At 34.2% G+C, this 17,534-nt stretch overlaps 1 protein-coding gene across 4 annotated transcripts in view; it reads right to left on the reverse strand.

Moving 5' to 3' along the window:
- The window catches only part of PTPRK (protein tyrosine phosphatase receptor type K), a 569,167-nt gene that overhangs the window by 231,517 nt on the left and 320,116 nt on the right, over positions 1 to 17,534 (reverse strand). For all 4 annotated transcript variants that reach the window (XM_047732848.1, XM_047732846.1, XM_047732844.1 and 1 more), the window contains exon 7: positions 7,004 to 7,297. In XM_047732848.1, coding sequence (XP_047588804.1) covers positions 7,004 to 7,297 — 294 coding nt within the window. The remainder of the gene's footprint in view (positions 1 to 7,003; positions 7,298 to 17,534) is intronic.

The raw sequence follows: 17,534 nt of genomic DNA on the forward strand, positions 1-17,534 counted from the left end.
AAAGAAAAGTAAACCAAACAATAAAGTTAGATCACCTAAAATGTCTTTAAAATCTCTTTAATAAAAGGAACTTTCTTGATTAAGAATAACGATATGACCCAGGAATTTACAGATATCCTCTTTTGGATCTAAGATGAAGAGACATGCTGTAGAGAAAACTATGGCCAGGGTAATTTTTTATTATTATAAGCATGTCTTTGTGGTCACTCTGCCTCCGTCTTTCCTTAGTTCTAACTCATCTTCCATAGAGATGGAATAATCTTTCTGAAAGCAAATCTAGGATGTTAGTCTTCTTCTAAAATATACTGAGAGCAGTCTGGATTATCTTAGACCTGGCCACATGCCACCTGTCGGCTCAGTTCTACCACTGCCCAGAGTTACCCAAAGCTCTACCTTATTTTCAGAACCAAAAAAACATCAACGGTATTTACAAATGGGTTAAACATAGGTTTCCTCTATTTTTAACTCTATTTTCTGATTTTTTTTCCTGCCTTAAAAATTTAAAGTCAAGTTTTAAGGCCCATCTTTCATGTTTTAAAGCCATCCTTTCTTAGTGACAGCTTCTCTTAAACACTCTGAACAGCTTCTTCTCCTAAATTCCTATCATTTTGTATTTCACTCCGTGTTTATAGGTCTGTCCCTCAAGACTACAAGGGGCTTAAGTGCAAGACATTGCTTATATAACTTTGAAGACTTAGTACTTAACACGTGCTGCTAACAAAGAAAGAAGCTAATAAAAGTTTTTTCTGAATAAAAAGAGGAAAGAAATGTCAAAAAAGGATTTTACCGCAGAAATAACAAGTGTTGGTGTAAGATACAGAGAGAAGGGAATACTTGTGTACCATAGATGAGAATGGATATTAGTATAGCCACTATGGAAAACAGTATGAAAGTTCCTCAAAAAGTTAAAAATAGAACTACTACATGATCCAGCAATTCCACCACTGGTTATTTAACCAAAGAAAATAAAAACCCTAATTCGAAAATATATGGGCACCCTTATGTTCACTACACTATTATCTACAGTAGCCAGGATATGGAAACAACCCAGTGTCGGTTGATGGGTGAATGGATAAAGAAATTGTGGTTATACACATGTATACACACACACGCGCTCCGCGCAGATATTACTCAAACCATAAAAAGAATGAAATTTTGCCATTCACAACATTACAGACAGAACTAAGTGTATTATGCTAAGTGAAATAAGTCAGAGAAAACAAACACCATATGATATATGTGGAATCTAAAAATCAAACCAAATGAAAAAAACAAAGTAAAACTCATAAATACAGAGAACAGATTGAAGGTCGACAGAGGGGAGATGGGTAGGAGGATGGGCAAAATGGGTAAAGGGGATCAACAAATACAAACTTATAATTATGATGTAAATAAGTCATGAGTATGTAATACACACGTTGGTGACTATATTAAATAATATTATACTACATATTTGAAAGTTGCTAAGAAAATTGAAGAATTATTTTCCATGACTTTTCTTATGGCTTTTTTATCTGTAGCTTTTTTTTTACTTCAATATTAATAGCAATGTCTTTTGAAATTCTTGCTCAAAAACAAAGAAGCTGTATAAATATCAGATATAAGAAATTAATACTTTAAAAAATTAAAATAAGCATTAATTATAAGCCTTCAATTCAAATCAAAAAGTATGTCATCCTTATGCTACTAAACCATACAAATTCTTTTAAGAGTTGTTTATTTTGTTTTAACCTCAAGGCTGAGATTCAATGATAACTAGTCGCTGTGATTGATAACTATCTTAGATCACAGTAAAAATCAATAAATGGTTCCATTTTGCTGACAAAAGCTATAGCCAAAGGCCAAAATTTAATTCCTCCCTTGTAATTTCCCGATATGCCTGAGTATTGTTTTGTTTTCCATTGTGGATTTATAAGAGAAAAAAATGCATTTTTAGTAAATGTTTACCTCTAAAATAACACATTCTCCTCGTCAATGCTTCGTAGATCTACATGTTTCGCTAAAACTTGCCAAGAGTGTAAGAGTAAAAAGTAGTTTTCCCAACTGTGTAAATATATTATGCTCTGGACACCCTGAACTCTTGACCTTCCCTATGAGGGAGATGTGCTAAAATGTCAGTTAATCATAAAACAGTGCCACAATGGGTTACCCAGAAGCAGTAGGCAATTTAAAAGAGCAATTTTAACATGCAATTGCCAAAGCATGCAATGAAGACAATTTTTGATGATGGTATACTTTATTTCCATTTAATAAGAGAAAAAGAAACTGTATTTTCTTAAGCTTCTATACCAGATGGTATACCCAGAGGAAATTGACACACAGAAAAAACAAGCATACTTTCTTTGATTGTTCAATGGAGTTTTTGAATTACTTCCCATTTAAAACAACTTCACATTTATAACTTTTTATTATTCATAAAATGCCTGAAGGAGCATTATAGAACAATAACATGGGTCAGGCTGTAAGCTAACAGTGCAATAATCATACTCCTCAGATGAATAGAGAAGCGTGAGCAAGCGTAGGAGACCACAGCCACCAGAGGCTGTAATTACCACCTCTCTAACTGAGAGACCCTGAAGCAGGTAATTACACTACCAAATGATTAAATGTACTTTAGAAAGAAAACAAACAAACAAAAATAGCTTTGGGCAACTAGGCAGGGCATTTTCAAGAAAAGGATAAATAAAAACAATGTTTTACACTCTCTCAACTGCTTAAAACATTTTAAACACAGCATATATTTGAGTGTTAAGCTCACTAATCAATTGTGCTTTCAATAAAAGTGAAGTGGCAAGCATTTAACTATGTTCCTCAGGGAATAAGTTAGCCGTGCAGATACTCTTTTGTAAAAATATACATTCCTCCCAGATTTACCTGTTATACTTTCATTGAGGCATGCCATATTCTTCTGAATGGGAGAGAAAAAAATCACCCATACTAGGAGAAAGAGCGAAAAGAATTCAGGCTTTTCAAATACTAGAAATGTGTTTTGAGTCCTAGTTGCACCAGTTGTCTGACATTAGGTAAGTCATTGTTTCACTTTGTTTTCACTGAGTCTTAGATTAAGCAGCTACAAAATTGGTAAAATAATATATCTACCTCACAGGTGTGAAAATAAAGTATCATGATGGAGTCACTTCATATGCTGATTATAAAACAAAAATAATCAATACTTCACTATGAAAATCTACATTTCCATTTTAAAATACAAATTTACTTGTTAATCCACACAAATAAAACCATTTGACTAACTTACCTAAATTATTTATTGACAGATTTCTGCCAAGAAAATAAAATTTACTAGTGCCAGAAATAAAATTTCAATGACTTACAAATATTAAAATGGGATCTTTAACATAATGAAGTGTAATGAATTCACTCTTTGATTGGTACTCGGTAGTCAGAGAATGTTCTGTGATACACCAAAACAACAGAATTTCTAAGAGGCAGAAAATAATCCTCATTTGTTTGTTATTTTACAAGAAATTCATGTGAAATTTATTTCAGACACAAAGACATAGCTGAGAAGTTCTTATACTTATTTTTAAGGCTTCCTGATTGTCAACATGCAGGGTGTATTAAAATAGCTATGTCATAATAATCATTTATTCAACCATATGATATTAATACTACAACTACAGTGTGGCATTCTCCTACCCTTGATTAAAATGGAACATAGAACCAGTATGCAGAGCTTGCAAAAATTAATAGAATGAAATGGGAACTCTTTCAAAGTTACTATTGGATTTCAAAGGAATCATTTCCACAGCTTGTGAAAAAACTTAGGCTTCTGAAATCATTACTAAATACCAGCTACTATCACAGTTAGCATAAGCTGTGTTCTATTTCATGTTATAGGATACCAGGCTGAGGCCAGCAGAGGTTCTGGTTAAGGCTGAAAGATCTTAAATTTGGAGAAAGGAGTATGCATCTTGAAGAAGGGAAGTAGATGACATCATACTTTCACCATCAATACTGACCTTGTATTTAGATATACAATACTTATCAATTATCTACAATTTCAGCTTTTCAGAGATTGTTTATAAATTAACACAATATAGATTTTCATAAGCTCTCCTCCTTTTCTAATAATAGAGAGCAAGAATAATAGACATTCCTGATAAAACAATAACCAGTTTCTCAAATCTACAATGTATTTGAAAATCTAAGCACTCTTCTTGGCCATAAAAACATGCACCAAACACATCTTTTGAGGATGTTTATAAATGAAGAAACATATGTGACAAAGACTCAACACATGTAAAAGACAGTTTTAAAAACAAATAAACTTTCTACAGTGGGAAGTAAACTACAATGTCAGTGAGCTTGACACCATTTTATGCAAAGGGCCCACAGATTAAATGTTTCTCAATAAAGAATTAGAAGGGAAAAGAGCACCGTAATTCCAAAATTCAAGGCATTTATAAATTTGAAAGCAACTATGAGTGGTAAGTTATTTTTACTCATTCCCTCCCACATAGATAAGGTTATTCTCAAAATAAATTACCTCAAAACACTTTATAGTCATATTTGTTACTTATTACAGTCAATATGCATTCTCAACATAAGCATTCAATAGGGATAAATCAATGCTCCTTAACATGCTGTTTTCTCCACTTAATACAGCATAACTAGCTTAAAACACAACCCCATATACTTGCAGTCTCCATTGGCTCACACATCAATAACCGATTTCAAGCAATTCCTGGTTAAACAAAAATCACATTATATTAACAATATATTGTACGGCACTGCTAAATTTTAATGGTCTGCTTTGATGAAACCCTTTAAAAAATAAGAAAACAGATGCGATATTTAAAAGAAAGAAATTTGGCCATGGAAATCAAAAAGAAGTTACCAGCAAGAATCAAATTATGGAAAGAGCCCAAATGTCCATCGAATGATGAATGGATACAGAAGATGTGATATATATTGAATGGAATATTACTCAGCCATAAAGAAGAATGACATCTTGTCATTTGCAAGGACCTGGATGGTGTTAGAGAGTATTTTGCTAAGCAAAGTAAGTCAGAGAAAGACAAATACATATGTTTCATTCATACGTTGATTTAATTAACAAAACAAATGAATATGGGGGGAAGAAAAAAAGAGAAGCAAACCAAGAGACAGACTCTTAACTATAGAGAACAAACCTAGGATTACCAAAGGGGAGGTGGATGGGAGAATGGGTGAAACAGGGTGATGGGGATGAAGGAGGGCACTTATGATGAGCACTGGGCATTGTATGTAAGTGATGAATCACGAAATTCTACACCTGAAACTAATATTGCACTGTATGTTAACTTGCTGGAAATTTAAAAAAAGGGGGAGGGAACACTTGAGGGGGGAAGAAATCAAAAAGAAGACACTGGAATAGTAAATTACTCTTCATTATTTTAATTTGTATATACTTTATAAAGACTAGATGTAGAAGGAAAGATACTTTTATTAGGAAATACATATAGGCAATATCCTGAGTAAAATGAATTTCTTTGTTCATCTTTTTATGTTAACATGGGGAATTTAATTTTGGAAGACAGAGTGAGCTATTCCTCAATGTCCACAGTGTCTCTTCTTTAAATTATTTCTCTGACTCGCTGAGGTTGCGGAGTCTACTTACCTCTCCCTCAGAAAAGTCACCTACTACAATCAGAATATTTTGCCACATACTAGAATAAAAAGACTGAGCTGCAAGAAAATTTAAAAAGCAAATTGTGTGCTTTAGGCTGAGCCATGGGGACTTAACCAACATTTTCTAGGTCAAGCTGCCTACCCAACCACAGAACGCAGAAACAAAGAACAAATTAGTAAACTCTCTGTTGCCTAAATCTCAGATTAATAATTGAGCAGTTAAACTGCCTGTTAGTGAGCATCTTCCAATTAAATATTTAAAGATTTATACGTAAACATTAATATATTAAAATTGAGTGAGAACTTAAAATATTTAAAGATGACAGTATATTAGGTAATTTCATGGGTTTTGCTTTGATTATAGATCAGTTCTATTGGTGAGCAGCCCCGGAATATTGTAAAAACAAAAATACTATAAAATGCCAAACACATGTTCAAGAACAAAAGACATTTTATAGGTATTTACATTTTCATAGGTCCCTACAGTCTTAGTTTTCAATTTTCAGAACCTAAATCACTAAATGTTCAGGACGCATAGATTCATGCACTAACTCTGCAGGTGTTTCAACATAATACTTATGGTTAAAATATGGCTCTTCCAACTAAACTAAAAATTAAGCTACTTTCAGTAATAAAATAAATAGTACACTAAAAATGCTCTAATAACAGAGACAATTAAACTTTTCAGTGGCTTTTGATAAATAGCTAACAATTTCTCCCACTATAACAACATGATATAATTAGGAACTGGGATCTATATTTATATATTACTTTTTATTTCACGTTTCATCCTTCCTTCCTGTTTCGTGCGATTATTTTCATCCCTTTGTTTCAGGCACCAGGAGGGCAATTAACAAGTCTCTGTATATTGTAGAGTTGGGTGTCAAATTAATCCTCAACCACAGGTTTTCTGAGTAAGGGAGTAATCTCACCAAGGCCAGCTTCAGAGTAACTTTTTAATCTACATTATCAGATAGGGCCTCTGCACTGCCCGTAACAAAGTTAGCAAGGGAGACAATCTCCACATAGCCAAAAGGTATTCAGCACTTGCTGAATTGCCGAAGTTTCCTCTCTTAATGGTAATGATACTTCACCAGCATCTGTCAGAGATTTTGGACTGAATACAGGAAGGCTGAGCAAAATTGCCGCTCAAGAAAAGATTATGAATTCATCATAATACTGAATAATAACAGAAACACACTGCTCTTAAATTAGTCCAATTATGACATAAAGCTACAATTTACCAAGTTCAATAGAACTCTTAGTGTGACTGCATCATGTGCCAAGTAATTAGAACATTTAATAGTGCATTTATACTAAATGTCTAATGCTTGATCCCTTCACGAGGCAGAGGGGCCAGCTGTTGTCTTACCTGCACATTTGGTTCTGGTAATTAATGGAGGTCCTGGGAGCCCCGTTCCACCTTCACCAGGTCTTGTAAGTAGAACACGGATCTCGTATTCAGTATCTGGGTCCAAATGCCATAATTTATAAGTTGGAGCATTGACTGCGTGCGTTTCTGTCCAGGACCCTGATGTCATCCGGTACTCGACCTCTTTCAGAATAATGGGACCATCGCCAATGATGGAGTTAGCATTTAGCTGAATCAGCAAATAGGTAGGCCCAACACCAAGCAGCTGGGGAGGAGCAATGGGTCTTGGTGGTTCTAGGAGAGATGAAGGTGCAACCCAATCAGTTAAAAATCCAAGAGACTAAATAAAATACAGAGATATATTAATGTCTCTCAAAGCTGAAAGGTTTAATGCGTAATTTACTTAGGAGCACATAACAAATTCTTAAGGAAAACCAGAACATGAGTGATCTGAAACTGTATTTTTAAAGAGTAAATACTTTCACTGATGGGATATGACCCTTTTTACCACAAGTTTTCTTTTATTAAAAACATGTCTCTCCAGAAGATAAATTTGTATAGGTTCAGTACCCAAGGGAAATAAAGGGAAAATATTTAAGGATGGATAGCTCTGATTAGCTACTAACAGAGTACAGCTGGGTCTTTGACATTCTTGAGGTCCTAAGACCTCAACAAATCTCCAAATTAATGAATACTATTATAACTCTTTATTTCATTCATGAAATATGGCAAAGCAGTACTTTGGTTTTGCTTTGTTTTTCACTTCTGTAGAGTTCCTGCAGAGGAGATGAGAGGAAGGAACAGCAAAGCTGAACTTCGAAGCCGATACCAAGTGCTGACTTGTTTCTACATACCCACCACAGAATTAAAGAAAGTGAAATTTATACCGAGGCAAAATCACAAGTCACTACATATCACTAGCCTTTGGGAATAGCATGCGATAAGGCAATGAATCAAACATTAAACTCAAATGTCAAAGGTACAGTGCAATTTAATTTTGGACAGCTTAGATATTTCCTTGAAAGAAACTTTGGCAAACATTATTATAATGTCTGAACTTACAGAAAAACTGAAAAATAAATTAGGGTCCCCTTTTTATTTTTCATTTAACAATGATGCAGGTGAATTTGATACTGGACTTTATGAAGGACTCTATTGCTCTAGCTCTGTCTATGTGGTCCCTCTATGGGAATCCTATGTCTTGAAGATGCTCTAAATAGTACCTTGTGATCAGATTCTTCTTTGAATCTCTTGAACAACATTTCTCAGGGAATCTAAAAGACTTTAAAATGAAGTGTTAATTTTCATAAAGTGGTAACTGCCCAAAAACTGATTTAAAGGTTTGTGTGTTCCTATGTAGAATTTAAGAAACAAAAGAGATGAACATATGGAAGGGGAGAAATAAGAGAGGAGGCAAAACTTAACAGACCCTTAATTGTAAGAACGAACAGGCTTGCTGGAGGGAGGCGGGCGCGGGAAGGGCTAGTGGATGATGGGCATTAGGAAGGCACATGTGATGTAGGTGTTATTGTAAGTGATGAATCCTTTAGTGATGAATCACTAAATTCTATTCCTGGAATCAATATTACACCATATGTTATCTAACTAGAATTTAAACAAAAATTTGAAACAAAAAAATAGGGGTAACTGTTGGCAAGGTAAGAAATACATAGTGACTTTCTGTATTTCTGTTCAATTTTCATATAAACCTAAAATCTAAGAAATAAAGTTGATTAATTATTTTTAAATGTGTGTGTTTTAAGACATAAAGCAATATATATGGAGGAAAACTTTTTTTTTAAGATTTTATTTTTAAGTAATTTCCACACCCGACGTGGGGCTCAAACTCAATCCTAAGATCAAGATCGCATGCTCCAGCAACTAAGCCAGCCAGGTGCCCGAAGGAAAGCTATTAAATGTAACCACACATTGCTTCCTCCTTTCCCTCAGTAGGGGTGGACTGGAGAATATGCAAATAGAAGAAAGTTATGAAAAAACAGCCAATATCTTTCAAACTGGATTTTCTATTTTAATGGCAACACACACTTGGAATAATATACAATGCAAAACAAACAAACAAAAAACCCTCACAGACAGGTTTTACTTTCTAATACAGGTTTAAATGAAGCAAGGGTTTTCAGCTGTAGCCCAGGACTTGCTTTTAAACCCTAAGAGTATAAAAAAGTAGAGTTCCCATTTTATGAATCCCTGAGTTACAAACATCCCTAACATAAGGAGTAAGACTAGCCGGCCTAGATCTCTAACCATACTAAAGTCACTTTCAATAATGGTCCTCCAAAATTCATATGAAAAATAATTACTGAGTAACTACTAATTGCTAGTCTGTTCTATACATGGGTTAGTCATATAATATGGCAAGGGAGACGGAGTAACAATAAAACAAAAAATTCATTATTTTTGTTTTAAAGATTTTATTTATTTATTTGACAGACAGAGATTACTAGTAGGCAGAGAGGCAGGCAGAGAGAGAGGAGGAAGCAGGCTCCCTGCTGAGCAGAGAGCCCGATGTGGGGCTTGATCCCAGGACTCTGAGATCATGACCTGAGCCGAAGGCAGAGGCTTTAACCCACTGAGCCACCCAGGCACCCCAACAAATTCATTATTTTAAAATGAGAGTCATGTAGAAAACAGATACAATGATATTGTAATAGCACTGTATGGTGAGAGATGGTAGCTACCCTTGGGGTGAGCACAACATAAATCATAGTAGAGCCTTATGGACTCACTACTTCGTATACCTAAAACTAATGGAGCATTGTGTGTCAACTATGCTCAAATAAAAATTAAAATTGGAAAAAATAACAACATGGGTGGAGACACCTACTGAGGAACACCAATTTTCTTCTTTCTATCCAAAAATATTTGAGGCATATTAAGTTACCATCAGTAATCATGGTTTATCATGGCAATAGCTTTCAAACTCATTATTGGTAGAACCATAGGAGCTTGTCATTCACGAAAGTGAAAATAAAACTAAGATCATATAAGATAATGTATGTACTATGTAAAATCTACTTGTAGAATTATTTCCATTTCTATGAAAAAGTAGTTCTTAACATCTGATTTACAAACTTTACAATATCTTTTCTTTATGGTTTAAAGATTGTTTCAACAACATAAAGTCAAAATTGTGTAGAGGGCGAACTATTCCAACTTTCACTACTGACTTCAATTGAGAAGCTACTCACAAAGTAGAAAGTTTAAATAAAACCAAAATAGTTCGGAATTTTCATTTATCTGCTAAAGAAAGACAAAACTAGACATTTCATATCATAAAATTTTACCAACCAACGACTTGTATATTTCAAGTTTACAAAAGTCTTAGTAGACAGAAAGAGAAAGTTGACATATTTTCTAAACCTTGAGCTGAAATGAAACTGAATAGAGAAATGAGCATAATAGAAGAAATGCAAATATCTTCCTAGACTATCTCAATGTTGCACATATTTTAAGAAGCAGTCTGTACTTTGCGAATAAACTGAGTTGCCTCATATGTGCAATGTTTGTTTTCATTCCAGATGGCTCATATACTGACTAATTTAAGTTTAGTAGTAAATGAAGCTAAATCCACAGCTTCCTAGGATTCTAACCCAAAGCTGCAATGCCTCCCATACAACACAATGGAACAATAACTTGAAGAGTCTCATATTTAACATGACGGAGTGATTTGTCAAATGAGATATGAATAACAAACCTTGGTTAATCTATAAATTTGCAAGTATTCTGAAACCTGAACTAATAACTGTATATACTGAATGATAACTCTCATCCACCCAAACTCTCCACACCATTGCTGTGGAAAATAAGAAACAAACAGGGGCGGAGAGCTGCAGGGAGAGAAACGAGAGGGAAAGAACAACAACAAAACATATTACTAGAAACAAGTGAAAAAGTAAAGTATAATATTTCTTCTGTCATTTCTATCTTTATGGAAATGACATGTAAAAGAAAATGAAATTTGAATCAGGAGATTTTAGGTTCACAAAATGCACACACGAATAGCTGGGTAAATGTGAGCATATTATTTAACTTCTTGACATTACAATTTCTTCACTGGCAAACCAGGCATTATTTCAAGAATTGCTAAAGACTTTACATTTCTAAATGTGTCAACAAGCCCCATACTGGCTATTATTTTGCTTTGTTTTTCCAGAGAGCATGTAAATTTTAAAACCAAAAATTAATAGTCATCACTAGTGTTTTGTCTACATGAAAAAATGACTTTGATATAATCAGGTGCCTAGCTGGAAGAAGGGTAATAATTCACCCTGATCAGGTTTATATCTCACTTGCTATGGTCAACAATAAGGGTAGTGCAGTTGCCAAGGCAGTAGCTCAAATTTGGAACCGTGACAATGTTCAGAGAGACTTAGAAGCATATACCTTGTTTATAGCATGACTAGAGTGAAATCTAGCATTAATGAGACTAATATACCACTACATATTAAATTTTTTATGTTAGAAGAGAAGAGTAGCCTCGTATTAGCATATGTGTTTTGTTTTTAGGCCCTTGAGAATAAGAAGGCTTATTTATAAAATCTCTATTCATTTCAATAAATTATGCATGAATTTTAATCAGCTAGTAAATGAACAAGTAATTGTTCTGCAGCAATATTAATATTCTTCACAACTTAATACACTATCAGACCCAGAGGTGTGGTGCGAATAAATCCCAATTGTATACTAGGTATCAGCTGAAGCATGCAATCCCCAAATTACAGGATAAACTTTGCCAATGTTACCAATTAACTTTCAATTAATGACTTACATTCATTACTCTAGATCTAAACCTATTATACAATTATAATTGTACATTCAAATTGCTTTATTTATTTTATTTCAGATAATTTCAAAAAGTGCCTTGAAATCAAGTTAAGTCATTATAAAACTATATCCTCATCCAATTATTCCTATTACAACACTATTTTATAAACATATGTATCACTTATTAACATTTGGTTAATTAATAAAATGCAAAATCAGATCTAGAAGTCACTAAGCCAGTAAACATCAAGGCAAATGGCACTTCTACATTCACCTTCCCAAATAAATAAATCAAATACCTCTCAGTCCTATCACATTCCAAATTGTTTCATTTACTCATCAAAGAAGGCTTGATTGAAAGCGTCTCAAGATTAGCACTCTTACCATCAAAGCAGGCAAGGGCACTGAACTTGTCCCCTTATGGCCACTGTAACAAATAATCACTCCCTGGATGGCATAAAACAACAGAAACTTATTCCCTCATGGTTCTGGAGGCCAGATATTCGAAATCAGTATTGCTGGGTCAAAATCAAGGTGGCATGGGGCCATACCTCCTCCAAGTGACTGGGAAAGAATGAGTTCCTTTCCTTTTCCAACATCTGCGGCTATGGGTATGCATTCCTTGGCTTGTGGCCACATCACTCTAATCTCATTGTTCACACTACCTTCTGCTCTTCTCCTTGTTGCCAAATCTCCCTCAACCTCCTACTTAAGGTCACCTGTGACTGTACTTAGGGTCCACACTGATAACCCAAGATCTCTCCATATCAAGACCCTTCAATCACATCTTCAAAGACCACTTTTCCCGAGAAGCCAACAGTCATGGGTTCCAAGGATGAGGACTTTGTGGTCTTTGGGGCCATTTTTCAGTCCACCACAGAGACATACTATGATCTCATCCTTCTTCCTGGGAACTATCTCAGCTCTATCTTTTCTCCGTTGTTTAGAGCCCATGAGCCAAAAACACTTTAGGAAAGTTTCATAGTTAGGTTTCGAACAGTGGAAACTACCAAGAGCAAATAATTTATCCACACTGCCTTTTTTTTTTTTTTTTTTTGCTATTTATATTTTCAAGGAAATAAAAATAAAGATGAACATTATCACTTCGAATGACTACAGGGGTGAATGTTCCCTTACCATATCTAAATTCCTGTAAAAATCAATATTAGACTGTTTGCCTTGGAGACAGATATTTTATTTACTATCATTTATTTTCCATTTATCCATTATTGAATGGGTCACTTCAAAATCAATGTTATTCTATTTGTTTATCATCCCCCTCTTCAAAATTCTGATCCAGTTCCAGTTAAAAAAGAAAATTCAATAGTTCATGCTTCATGTTGTTTAATTTTCTTCCTCATCACCTATTAAATGCTGAAGTAAAGGAGACAGACAGTAGAGACTATGAGCAGAAAGAATGACATCAGTGCACCAAATTATTCAGCATTTATTTATCACCTACAGTCTCATAATTTAAATCATTTAAATTATACCCTAAAAAGATAACAGCATAATTTAAGGGTACTTGAGTGGTTCAAGAAACCTGAAATAGTAACGTTGATGAATAAGAAGATGACCTTACTTCCCATAAGAAATGGAAAGCAAGGTATGGATAATTAGAAACATTTTCTTTGGGCATTTAATATCATATGCATGACAACATAATTTGTTTAATTTTCCTCAGATGTTGAAACATAAGGTACACATTTGAAAATTTCAGATTCACGAACAAGGTTTCTCACACATGCACACTTTATGAACTGCAAAGCAGGTATTCTGAGAAGAGTAATAGTTCTTTCATGATTTTCACTCTGACTTCCCTGATACTTCAGATTTCCAGGCCTAATAAACTCCTTAAGGAGCCAAATCCCTCTACATTCACTCTTCTGGTTATTATCGCATATTTTTTTGCTGATATCAATGATGTAATTAGTAAATTCTATAAATTATCTTTCAGACAAACTACTATTTTAGTTATGTTTAGAATTTGTGCATTAAGAGAAATTTTTTAAGCAAAGTGATCTTAAAATTTAATATATTGAAGTCCCTTTTTAAATCCAACAATCCAATTGCTGGATACTTTTTCCAAGTCATGTCATTCAGATGGCTCCTAAGCTTGACCTGGTCAAATAAAGTTAATACTAAGACAACACACAGTTTGGATGTTGTTAACCTGGGGTTCCAATGCCAGCACCTAGACCAAGTATTAATTAAAAGGTGCTACTGTCATCTATTATCATTTCCATGAAAATTAGATGAGTGTTAGTGTATACTTACAATAGACTATGGAAAGAGTGTGCACTGTGACCCGCTGCCCACACTCACAACACTTCACATACCAAAAACTTCTGAGAACCATGAAAGAAATACACATGATTTCTGTTAAGTATGTAGAAATACAATGAGAAAATGAGAAAAATGAGAAAAAAACTTTGAATAGCAAAGCTCTCACTTAGTGATATATATGTTTGTTTATAGTACATATTTTTTAAAACATTTATTTATTTATTTATTTTACAGGGAGGGAGAGAGACAGCATGGTGGGGAGGGGCAGAGGGAGAGAGAGAAACTCAATTAGACTCTGCACTCAGTGTAAACCCCTGTGACTTGAGCTGAAAACAAGAGTGGGTTGCCCAACTGACTGTGCCACCCAGATGCCCCAATGCTATGTATTTTTACCCATGAATAGTTATGGAGAGCTAAACAGGAGTTTCTTCATTCCCTCCCAGTGGTTTTACCGTAAGGGCAGTTGCTCAAATGATTGAGGAGTGCTAATGGTTTTGAGTGGGCTGAGAAAAATTACTTAAGTTTCTGAAATGCACAGGATAGTCCCACCAAATGAAGAATTCTCCAGTCCAAAACACCAACAGCCTCCTCTAGAGAAACACAATGACAATGTTAAAAATAACTTCCCCTCCGCAATCCATGGCTTAGGCTTACCTAAAATCATATCACTTCCATTTCTATTTCTCAACAGGGCAGTGGAGCAGAATTTTGAAGAAGAGGTTCCAAACACTGAACAGGTGATCATGTATTCACACATGCTTGACCATGGTTAATGGGACATAGCTAAATGGCATTTGATGATACAGCTTGTTTATGGGCAAGTGAACTGATAATGTTTTTGGAAAACAATCTACTAATATAATATCACTAAATAAAGATGTATTTAAAAAGTATAGTATGGGCGCCTGGGTGGCTCAGTGGGTTAAAGCCTCTGCCTTTGGCTTGGGTCATGATCTCAGGGTCCTGGGATCGAGCCCTGCTTTGGGCTCTCTGCTCAGCAGGAAGCCTGCTTCTTCCCTCTCTCTCTCTGCCTGCCTCTCTGCCTACTTGTGATCTCTGTCTGTCAAATAAATAAATAAAATCTTTTTTTTAAATAAATAAATAAATAAAATAAAAAGTATAGTAGTCTCACTTCTGGGAATTTAATATAAGAGGAAAATTTAAATCTTTGTTTAGAAGAGCAAAAAAGTAAACAACCAAAATATTCAGCAACAGGAAAGCAGAGACACAAATTACAGTATATCTTTTCAACAGAATTTCACACCAATTTCAAGAACTCAAGTTGTCAAGTTATATAATACCTGTCAGGGGACAGTTAAATATTTACGTCTATCAGAGCTTGCATTTTAAAAAGTATATCCCTATGGTAGAAAAAATGAAAACCACCAACCATCACCACCAGAAAGAATACACCAAAAGCTACCAGCAGGGGTGGGCGAACTTTGGGACCATGAGTGGTTTTACCTTTTCTTTTATCTCTCAGTAAAATTTATAATGTCCTTGTAAAACTTTCTCATCATTACATTCGCAGTATTTACCAGTGTCTAACTAAGTTCAATAATATCATTGGAGAATGACATGCTGGCTCAATAACACCTTGAGAAAAATAAGTTGCTCATGCCACTATAAGAAAAAAACGTTATCTATATAAGTTCTACCTATTCGATACAAGAAGATGTAGTCTACAATTTTAGTGTGAGAGCCATCATTTGGAGATGGCAATAGTAAAATTCTGTATATTTGTTTATTAATTTGTTTAATTTCTTTTCAGATGATGAAATTAAGTCCTCAAAATGTAGGATTTACCACTCTGAGCTTTGAACCATATAGGTAGCAGATTGCTCTGACATTGATACACAGCACCTACAAAGTGTTACTATTTAATTAAAGGAGTTAGTTGACTGGAACAAAAGAACATTTTCTAAGCAATTGCTTAGTAACCAAGTGGCATCAGATGATTTATCCAGCTTGTGAAAAAATAAATAAATAAAGGGCTCAGCTACAACATGTAATATTCTTGTCTTTTAACCAAATCAGATCAATAAACTTTTAAGAGGATTTTCCATGTGAAGAAAAAGTATAATATATATTTAAATCTGAATGTACAATATTGCTTAGAAATGTTATCAAAATATACATTGCACTAATATCAGAATAGACCAAGAACTTGAGTTTCTTGAACAAGATTTAATTCAGGGTAGGAAAAAAAATTCTGAAAATAGGTCACTCTTCATATTAAACAGCCATTTTGTCTTTCAATCTCTGTGTGATATGTATTCATTTTTTTTTTAAACTGGAAGATCTGTAGAATTACAGTATTTAATCTCAATGACATGGCTCTTTTCTGCTGCCTAAAGTGCTGAAATAAGAAGAATCATTTCAGCAATGAAACTGCAAATTTTGCATACTGAATTTTATCTCCTATGCATTACCATGGCATTTTATTCATCTTGATTTGAAAACATTGTGGCAATAACTTTATTACCTGGTTGAAATAAAAAGGCACAGCAGCAGCATGCTATTTTAGATCTGCCAGCAGAAAGTAAAAATAAGGTTAAGTTCATATTTAGAGGATGTGAAAAGGTGAAGGGATTCTGAAAAATGAAGTTTATTTGCTTTTTGACCCATATAATTTAACTCTGAGAGGACTATGAATTTTTCTCTCATTTTGTCCCCAAACTAGACTCTGTCTCATTAGTAACTATGCAATGAATTGGTTCAGAGTTAGGAATTACTACAATGATCAAACAACTTTATAAAAGCATCCTTCAGCCCCACAATCCAAATGGCAGCAAATCACATAAGTTATGATAAAAATTATGGATCCCTTTGATTGAATCAGATGTTAATACAGAAAATTTCTCTTATGGGCACTGAATCTCTTACTTCAGTCAGTCTGAGCTAAAACTGTTCATGCATTTAGAGGAAAGAACATCCAGTTGATTCCAAGAATAACAATCAGGTAAGTAGTAAAACTGGAAAAGCCTTCAACTCTGTTTGGTTCCCTCAAGTCTAGGACTGTAAATAGATGGTAATCTTATCAACATCTCACCATCACCTTTATGAGGTAGGAGAATAATATATATATATACATACATACATACATACATACACACATATTTTCAAGAGAAAGGAGGGGAACTGCATTTGTCAATGACAATAACATGGTAAGTATGCCTAGGTTATACAGACTATTATTCCATTCTAGGTTAGAGGCTGAAGGACTTAGAGTAATACTATTTACATTTGTTCGACATTAATATGAACTAAGATATAATGGCTGACTCATAAACCAAGAGGTAGCAAATTAAAAGAAAAAAACTCCATTGCATAATCTCTATAATGAGATTATGATACTTCTATCTACACACAAGTACACACATGTATACATGTATATGTACATGTACATATAATCTGTTTAATGTAATTAGAAAAAAAAGTATTATTTAAAAATATCCTG

Source organism: Lutra lutra, chromosome 6 (assembly GCF_902655055.1).
Source record: "Lutra lutra chromosome 6, mLutLut1.2, whole genome shotgun sequence".
NCBI lineage: Eukaryota > Metazoa > Chordata > Mammalia > Carnivora > Mustelidae > Lutra > Lutra lutra.